At 48.3% G+C, this 9,811-nt stretch overlaps 1 protein-coding gene across 2 annotated transcripts in view; it reads left to right on the top strand.

Moving 5' to 3' along the window:
* The window catches only part of LOC139385814 (guanylate cyclase 1, soluble, alpha 2), a 101,108-nt gene extending 93,255 nt beyond the window's left edge, over positions 1-7,853 (top strand). For both annotated transcript variants that reach the window (XM_071131057.1, XM_071131058.1), the window contains one exon: positions 6,927-7,853. In XM_071131057.1, the coding sequence (XP_070987158.1) occupies positions 6,927-7,146 (220 nt within the window). In that variant the 3' untranslated portion in view covers positions 7,147-7,853. The remainder of the gene's footprint in view (positions 1-6,926) is intronic.
* Positions 7,854-9,811: the final 1,958 nt, after the last annotated feature.

The following is a 9,811-nucleotide window of genomic DNA, read 5'->3' on the forward strand; positions in this document are numbered from 1 at the left end:
CCATTGAGAAATGTAACAAAGAAGATTATTTGTTTATTGCTGGGGATTTTAACTGCACAGTTAGCGATTTAGATAGAAATCACCAAGAACCTCATATAGCCTCAAGGACGTTTTTAAAACGCTTTATTGTAACAAATGAACTGTGTGATATTTGGCGGAGTCAACATGGAGGAACAAGGCAGTACACCTGGGCGCATGTGAGAGAGAACATCATCTCTATGGCCAGGTTAGATAGGTTTTATGTTTTTGAGCATCAATCTCAGGTCTGTAAATCAAGTGTGATAACTCCAGTGGGATTTTCTGATCATTGTTTAATAACAGAGGTGGTGTTCATTAACGATGTAAAACCTTAAAGCGCATACTGGCATTTTAATATAACTTTATTGAGTGATGCTCACTTCAGGAACTGTTTCAGTTTTTTTTGGGAGAGGTGGAGGTCTCAAAAGGACAGTTTTGTATCCCTTCAACAATGGTGGGATATAGGGAAAATCCAGATTCAACAATTTTGTAATCAATACACGAGGAATGTCACCAAGGATATCACCAGATCAATGAAATCCCTAGAGATTGAAATAGTGGAACTCATGACGTTGGTTGAGACCACAGGAGATCGAGGCCATACTCAGGCCCTCAAGAGGAGAAAAGCTGCATTGGCAGATCTGTTGGGTATCAGAGCACAGGGGGCACTGGTGAGAAGTAAATTTCAGGGCATATCTGAAATGGATGCCTCATCCAAATTTTTCTTTGGTTTAGAGAAAAAGAATGGACAAAGAAAAATTATTCATTGTCTCAAATCAGCTGTTGGACAAGAGCTCACTAGCCCTAGTGAAATTAGAAAGAGGGCAGTAGAGTTCTATGCTGAGCTCTACAAGTGTGAGTACAAAGAGGACAAAACAGTGACACAGCAGTTCTTTGATGGGCTCCCAAAGGTGCCTGCAGAAGCTCAGGTTGAGCTTGAGCAACCATTGTCTTTGCAGGATTTATACACTGCATTAAAAGGCATGGAAAATGGAAGGGCACCAGGCATTGATGGGCTTCCCGTTGACTTTTTTAAGTCTTTTTGGGATATGTTGGGAGAGGATTGGTTAGAAGTAGCTAATGATAGTTTAACCGGAGGGTTACTACCAATAAGCTGCAGAAGGGCTGTCCTCACCCTACTGCCCAAAAAGGGTGACCCGAGGGAGGTGAAGAACTGGAGGCCGGTGGCTTTATTGTGTACTGATTATAAGATATTGTCAAAGGCTTTGTCCAACAGGCTGAGGGAGGTGATGGGGCAAATCATACATACGGATCAGTCCTACTGTGTTCCTGGCAGGCAGATAGGGGATAACATTTCTCTGATTCGTGATTTTTTGGACGTCTCTAGGGCTATTGGGTTGGATGCTGGTCTAATTTCAATTGATCAGGAAAAGGCATTTGACCGAGTTGAACATCAATATTTATGGCACACGTTTGAGGCGTTTGGGTTCAGCTCTGGTTTTATTGCCATGATAAAGGTGATATATGGTGACATTGAAAGTGTATTGAAAGTTAACGGTGGTTTGAGTGCTCCTTTTAAAGTGTGTAGAGGTATTAGGCAGGGATGTTCTATGTCAGGGATGTTATATGCTATTGCTATAGAGCCACTACTAAATAGCATTAGAAGTCGCATTGCAGGGGTGTGCCTTTCAGAGGATATTCCTCCTATTCGTCTTTCAGCCTATGCTGATGATGTAGTTGTGCTAGTGAAAAATCAAGCGGAGGTGGATAGCTTGAGTCTAATGGTTGATCGTTTTAGGGGAATATCCTCTGCAAAGATAAATTGGGAAAAGAGTTGTGCTTTACAGATTGGAGAATGGTCTGGAGGGATCATGGCTTTGCCAGGGGGGCTAGAATGGTGTAAGGGAGGTTTTAAGTATCTTGGAGTGTACCTAGGAGATGAGGGGACTATGGAAAAAAATTGGAGTGGGGTGGTTGAAATGGTGGAAGGGAGGATGAGGAAATGGCGTTGGTTACTATCTCGTATGTCATATAGGGGGCGCACTATTATAGTTAACAATGTGATTGCCTCTGCACTGTGGCATCGGTTGTCAGTTTTAGAACCACCATCTGGCCTTCTGGCTAAGATACAGGCAATTATTGTGGATTTCTTTTGGGATAAATATCACTGGGTTCCACAAGGTGTTTTGTATTTGTCAAAAGAGGAGTTGGGACAAGGTCTTGTACATCTTGCTAGTAGGGCTGCTGCTTTCCGGTTTCAGTTTATTCAAAGGTTGCTTTATGGACCGGAAAATGTGGTGTGGAGAGGGGTGGCAGGTCTTATATTACAGTGGGTTGGAGGATTAGGTTTAAAGAAGGCTTTATTTCTGGTTGATAGTAGCCAGATTTCTAGGGAGGGAGTACCTCCGTTTTACAGAGGCCTTCTCAGAGTGTGGAGCATAATGAAGGTGTCCAGACGAACTTCAGCGGAGTCAGTGCATTGGCTGTTGGAGGAACCTCTGGTGTATGGGGCCAGACTGGATTGTACAACTGCAGCTGTTCCACATTTCTCCAAGATTCTGGTGAAGGGGAAAATCATCACCTTAAGACAGTTAATGGCCATGGCTGGGCCCGCCTTAATGGATGGAAGACGGGTGGCAGAACATTTGGGGATGAGGTCGGAAAGGATTGTCGGACAAATGCTGGGGAGCTGTAGGAAGGCTCTGTCAGCGGAAGAATGGGGTATGCTTAGTAGCCACAAGAAGAAGGTGCAAGATGAAGACGTCTCATTTCCAAAACTAGGGATTACACCAAATATCCCAGAGTCAGAAAGAAAGGCGTTATTGCTGGATTTGAGAGGGTTGGAGGAGGTGGGTTTGGATGAGGTGAATGGGAAGGAATTGTATAGGGGGTGTGTCAAGGTGTTGAATAAAGATAAATTGAAAAATAGAAAAGATACTCCATGGAGGGTAAAATTGGGCATTGATGACAAGGTAAAGCCAGCATGGAGAGCACTGTACAAGCCACCGTTACAAAAGGGTACTGGTGATATGCAATGGAGGGTTTTACATGGCATCATTGCAGTTAATGCTTTTGTATCTGTTATTAACTCAGATGTTAGAGATGGATGTCCTTTTTGTAATATAAGAGAAACCATTTTTCACTGTTTTATGGAGTGTGAGAGGATAAAACCGCTATTGGAAATGCTGGAATCTTTGTTTAAAGCTGTAGGGGAGTTTTTCAATAACACTGTTTTTATTTTGGGGTTTCAATATAGTAAACAACAGAAAAGAAAATGTCAAATGTTAAATTTTGTTTTGGGACAAGCTAAGATGTCCATTTTTCTGAGTAGGAAACATAAGATAGAAACGGGATATGGGCAGGATGTAAGATGTGTTTTTAAAGGTTTAGTGAAAGCAAGAATAAAAGTAGATTTTGAGTTCTTTTCAGCTGTAAAAGATCTCCTATTATTTGAGGAGAAGTGGGCCTACGAAGGAGCGCTTTGTTTTGTAGAGGAGGGGAAATTATTTTTTGCTGATGAAATAAGTTGAATGTATGTTATGTATTTATTTTTGTTTAGGAATTACATTTGTTGTTTCATTTCTGAAAAGGCAGTGTGTCATTATTTATGTTAACAAAATAAAGGTTTTATAAAAACTCGCTCTCTCCCTCTTTCCCTTTCTCCCTCTCTCCCTCTTTCCCTCTTTCTCTCTACCTCTATTTCTCTCTCCCCCTCTGTCTCTCTCCCCCTCTTTCTCTCTCTCCCCCTCTCTCCCTCCCCATCTCTTCCCCCCTCTTTCTCTCTCTTTCCCTCTCCCTCCCTCTCTCTTTCTCTCCCTCTCCCTCTTTCTTTCTCTCTCCCTCTTTCTCTCTCCCTCGTTCTCGCCCTCGTTCTCTCTCCCTCGTTCTCCCTCTCTCACGCTCTCCCCCTCTCTCCCTCTTTCTCGTCCTCTCTCTCCCTCTTTCTCTCTCCCCCTCTTTCTGTGTCTCCCCTTCTTTCCCTCTCTCCCTCTTTCTCTCTCGCTCTCTCCCTCTTTCCCTTTCTCCCTCTCTCCCTCTTTCCCTCTTTCTCTCTACCTCTATTTCTCTCTCCCCCTCTGTCTCTCTCCCCCTCTTTCTCTCTCTCCCCCTCTCTCCCTCCCCATCTCTTCCCCCCTCTTTCTCTCTCTTTCCCTCTCCCTCCCTCTCTCTTTCTCTCCCTCTCCCTCTTTCTTTCTCTCTCCCTCTTTCTCTCTCCCTCGTTCTCGCCCTCGTTCTCTCTCCCTCGTTCTCCCTCTCTCACGCTCTCCCCCTCTCTCCCTCTTTCTCGTCCTCTCTCTCCCTCTTTCTCTCTCCCCCTCTTTCTGTGTCTCCCCTTCTTTCCCTCTCTCCCTCTTTCTCTCTCGCTCTCTCCCTCTTTCCCTTTCTCCCTCTCTCCCTCTTTCCCTCTTTCTCTCTACCTCTATTTCTCTCTCCCCCTCTGTCTCTCTCCCCCTCTTTCTCTCTCTCCCCCTCTCTCCCTCCCCATCTCTTCCCCCCTCTTTCTCTCTCTTTCCCTCTCCCTCCCTCTCTCTTTCTCTCCCTCACCCTCTTTCTTTCTCTCTCCCTCTTTCTCTCTCACTCGTTCTCTCTCCCTCGTTCTCTCTCCCTCGTTCTCTCTCCCTCATTCTCCCTATCTCCCTCTTTCTCTCCCTCTCTCTCTCTCTCTCTCTTTCTCTCCCTCTTTGTCTCTCCCATATTTTCTCTCTCTCCCTCTCCCTCCCTCTCTCTCCCTCTTTTTCTCTCTCCCTCTTTCTCTCTCTCTCTCTTTCTGTGTCTCCCCTTCTTTCTCTCTCCCTCTTTCCCTCTCTCCCTCTCTCCCTTTTTCTCTCCCTCTTTCTCTCTCCCCCCTCTCTCTCTCTCCCTCTTTCTCTCTCCCTCCCTCTCCCTCTCTCTCCCACTTTCTCTCTCCCCTCTCCCTCCCTCTCTCCCACTTTCTCTCTCCCTCTTTCTCTCCCTCTTTCTCTCTCCCTCCCTCTCTCTCTCTCCCTCTTTCTCTCTCCCTCCCTCTCCCTCTCTCTCCCACTTTCTCTCTCCCCTCTCCCTCCCTCTCTCCCACTTTCTCTCTCCCTCTTTCTCTCCCCCTCTCCACCCCTCTCTCACCCCTCTCTCTCTCCCTCTCCCACTTTCTCCCTCCCTCTCTTTCTCCCCCACTTTCTCTCCCTCTCTTTCTCCCTCACTTTCTCTCCCTCTCTCTCTCCCACTTTCTTTCTCCCTCTTTATTTCTCTTTCTCTCCCTCTCCTTCTCTTAATCTTTCTCTCTCCCTTTTTATCTCGCTCTCTCTCCCTCTTTCTGTCTCTCCCTATATCTATCCCTCTTTCTTTCTGCCTTTCAATTCAATTTTAATTTAAGTGGCTTTATTGGCATGGGAAATATATATTTATGTTTGTTTTCAAATTATTATTTCAAATGTATCTGTGTAATCTAAGAGAAATATGTGTCTCTAATATGGTCATACATTGGGCAGGAGGTTAGGAAGTGCAGCTCAGTTTCCACCTCATTTTGTGGGCAGTGTGCACATAGTCTGTCTTCTCTTGAGAGCCAGGTCTGCCTTTGGAAGCCTTTCTCAATAGCAAGGCAAGTCAAAAATGTCCTTAAGTTTGGGTCAATCACAGTGGTCAGGTATTCTGCCACTGTTTATTCTCTGTTTACGGACAAATAGCACCATGGTTTGCGCTGTTTTTTTGTTAATTCTTTCCAATGTGTCAAGCAATTATCTTTTTGTTTTCTCATGTTTTGGTTGGGTCTAATTGGGTTGCTGTCCTGGGTCTTTCTCTGTCCCTCTCTATTTCTCTCTCTGGTGTCCATTCTGTGAGTCAGTGAGTCAAAAGCGTTGCCTTGGAAACCTCTATTTTTGCAGTCAAGGACGTTCTCTCCTTAGAATCACTCATTATTCGCATGACACAAAGAGGGCTAATTGTTGCAGATTTAAATAAACTGTGTGTGTGTGTGTGTGTGTGTGTGTGTGTGTGTGTGTGTGTGTGTGTGTGTGTGTGTGTGTACATACCACACCTGTAGCTTGTGAATAATGCCTGGGTTTGTGATTGGCCTTTTCTCATTCGGGAAACAAGGCTGCATCACTCCCTGGAGAGTCTGCTGTTTGGAGAAATCTCCAGATCCCAATCTGTAGCTAAAAATACCACACACACACACCATGAGTGTTTAAATCTCTCTCCTCGTTCTTTCTCTTTCCCTCTCTCCCTTTCTTCCCCTTCCCTCTCTCCCTCTTTCCCTCTCTCCCTGTTCCCTCTTCCCTTTCCATCTCCCTTCTTCCCTCTCTCCCTCTTTCCCTCTCTCCCTGTTCCCTCTCTCCCTGTTCCCTCTTCCCTTTCCATCTCCCTTCTCTCTCTCCCTTCTTCCCTCTCTCCCTCTTTCCCTCTCTCCCTGTTCCCTCTTCCCTTTCCATCTCCCTTCTTCCCTCTCTCCCTCTTTCCCTCTCTCCCTGTTCCCTCTCTCCCTGTTCCCTCTTCCCTTTCCATCTCCCTTCTTCTCTCTCTCCCTTCTTCCCTCTCTCCCTCTTCCCTCTCTCCCTCTTTTCCTCTCTCCCTCTTTTCCTCTCTCCCTGTTCCCTCTCTCCCTGTTCCCTCTTCCCTTTCCATCTCCCTTCTTCTCTCTCTCCCTTCTTCCCTCTCTCCCTCTTTCCCTCTCTCCCTGTTCCCTCTTCCCTTTCCATCTCCCTTCTTCCCTCTCTCCCTCTTTCCCTCTCCCTTCTTCCCTCTCTCACTATTTTCCTCTCTCCCTCTTTTCCTCTCTCCCTCTTTCCCTCTCTCCCTGTTCCCTCTTCCCTTTCCATCTCCCTTCTTCCCTCTCTCCCTCTTTCCCTCTCTCCCTTCTTCCCTCTTTTCCTCTCTCCCTCTTTTCCTCTCTCCCCCTTCCCTCTCTCCCTGTTCCCTCTCTCCCTTCTTCCCTCTCTCCCTCTTTTCTTCTCTCCCTCTTTTCTTCTCTCCAGGCTGCTGAAAGACGATTGCTCTTTCTCTTTCGTCCCTCGTTCCCGGTTGGAGCTTCCTGATAATTTTCCTAAGGATATCCCGGGAACATGCTACTTCCTGGAGGGGGGGACTTCCCATAGCCATGCCTCCCTGACAAGCTCCCGCTCCGCCCCCCCAGCTCCCCTGAGGAAAGTGTCCTACAGCATCGGCACCATGTTCCTGCGAGAGACGAGTCTATAGGCTCCCAATACACACACAACTCAAACCCTACAGCCATGTTTAAATGGGAGACTTATAGAGATGACAATACCCTCCTGCCCCAAACCAGGACTCAGCCCTCTTAACAACCCCCTCGCTTTTCCATCTAGAAACAGACACTCCTCGCTGCACCAACTACAACCTGTTGTTACCAAGGGCAACCACCCTTTACCCTTCAACCCCACCAGGAATCAGACTGAAGGTTGAGAGAAGAGGAGTGAAAACAACAAGAACAACAGACAATAATAGAATCATCTAGCGACTCCAAAACTAAAGCCTTCTGCTTGTAGAACACAGCGTACTGTAACCATGGATACCACAGCTGGCTGTCATCTTGGGCATGGCAGATACTGTGTTATTATCAACAGCGCTCACAACTCAGTGCCTTCCTCACTAGAACACTACATACATACACAACATGGGAGCTGGCTGAACACACAGGGAAATGGAACGAGGTCTGCAGCTCTGATACTCCCCACAGTGATGTGTGTGACTCTCCCAAATCAGTCACTGTGGGAAGCCTCGGTTGTTTTGGTCCAGCTAGCAGCTGAACCAATGGGATGTTTGGACATTTTCTCTTTCAGTTAGCTGAGTGCATCCACTTCCCAGCCCGTTTGTTAACACTAAACCATGGACATAAGAAAGCAGCACATAAATACATCTATCCTCCCCCCTCCATCTATCCATCCTCCACCCTCCATCCAGCCATCTATCTATCCTCCCCCCTCCATCTATCCATCCTCCCCCCTCCATCCATCCATCCTCCCCCCTCCAGCCAGCCGTCCGCCCATCCTCCCCCCTCCATTTACCCCCCTCCCTCCATCCATCCATCCTCCCCCCTCCATCTATCCATCCTCCCCCCTCCATCCATCCATCCTCCCCCCTCCAGCCAGCCGTCCGCCCATCCTCCCCCCTCCATCCACCCCCTCCATCCAGCCATCCATCCATCCTCCCCCCTCCATCTATCCATCCTCCCCCCTCCATCCATCCATCCTCCCCCCTCCAGCCAGCCGTCCGCCCATCCTCCCCCCTCCATCTATCCATCCTCCCCCCTCCATCCAGCCATCTATCCATCCTCCCCCCTCCATCCATCCAGCCATCCATCCATCCTCCCCCCTCCATCTATCCATCCTCCCCCCTCCATCCATCCATCCTCCCCCCTCCAGCCAGCCGTCCGCCCATCCTCCCCCCTCCATCTATCCATCCTCCCCCCTCCATTCACCCACTCCCTCCATCCATCCATCCTCCCCCCTCCATCTATCCATCCTCCCCCCTCCATCCATCCATCCTCCCCCTCCATCTATCTATCCTCCCCCCTCCATCTATCTATCCTCCCCCCTCCATCTATCCATCCTCCCCCCTCCATCCATCCATCCTCCCCCCTCCATCCATCCATCCTCCCCCCTCCATCTATCCATCCTCCCCCCTGCATCCTCCCCCCTCCATCTATCCATCCTCTCCCCTACATCCACCCCCCTCCATCCATCCATCCATCCTCCATCCACCCCCCTCCATCCACCCCCCATCCATCCTCCCTTCTCCATCCATCCATCCATCCTCCCCCCTCCATCCAGCCGTCTGCCCATCCTCCCCCCTCCATCCATCCATCCATCCTCCCCCCTCCAGCCAGCCGTCCGCCCATCCTCCCCCATCCATCCACCCCCCTTTATCCATCCATCCATCCATCCTCCCCCCTCCATCCATCCATCCATCCTCCCCCCTCCAGCCAGCCGTCTGCCCATCCTCCCCCCTCCAGCCAGCCTTCTGCCCATCCTCCCCCCTCTCATCCATCCTCCCACTCCATCCATCCATCCATCCTCCCCCCTCCAGTCAGCCATCCGCTCATCCTCCCCTCCATCCATCCTCCCACTCCATCCATCTAATCATGGGGGGGGGGGGTAGAAAGGGAAGGTGGATTGTGGTCTGGTCTACACTAACTTCTCCGTATTCAAGGGCCTTTCTTATGCCCCCCCCCATCCCTCTCTAGCTAAACACCAGCATCACACATTCAAATGTCCATGGATTTAGGAAGAAGGGAGTGGCAGAGGAAGAGAGAAAGGGATGCTCATTTTCAATAGTTTTTGTTCTGTTCTTTTCTCAACTGATACTATTAGTAAACATGCATTGCCAGATATCTCTGTCTTTAGAGCAATAACCTTAGGATCCGATCTCTCTGTCCCCAAACCCCATTTCTCTCTCACACACACAAACACACATTGGCTTGTTACAAGTAAGAAATGACAGGCTTCAATCGAATACTGTTGTAAACATACTTGTCCTGGAAACTTCTTAAATGATGTCATTGATTTAGCTGTGAGGTTAAAGCATTAAAGATAATAAATGAAACAAAAGAATCAGTCCGTCATCCAGCATTCAATCAGCAGCGTAATCAAACGCTCCGTCCCGTGTTGGAGTTCTACACCAATCAGCAGCGTAATCAAACGCTCCGTCCCGTGTTGGAGTTCTACACCAATCAGCAGCGTAATCAAACGCTCCGTCCCGTGTTGGAGTTCTACACCAATCAGCAGCGTAATCAAACGCTCCGTCCCGTGTTGGAGTTCTACACCAATCAGCAGCGTAATCAAACGCTTCGTCCCGTGTTGGAGTTCTACACCAATCAGCAGCGTAATCAAACGCTCCGTCCGTT

The sequence above is a fragment of the Oncorhynchus clarkii genome, chromosome 27 (assembly GCF_045791955.1).
Source record: "Oncorhynchus clarkii lewisi isolate Uvic-CL-2024 chromosome 27, UVic_Ocla_1.0, whole genome shotgun sequence".
Lineage (NCBI taxonomy): Eukaryota > Metazoa > Chordata > Actinopteri > Salmoniformes > Salmonidae > Oncorhynchus > Oncorhynchus clarkii.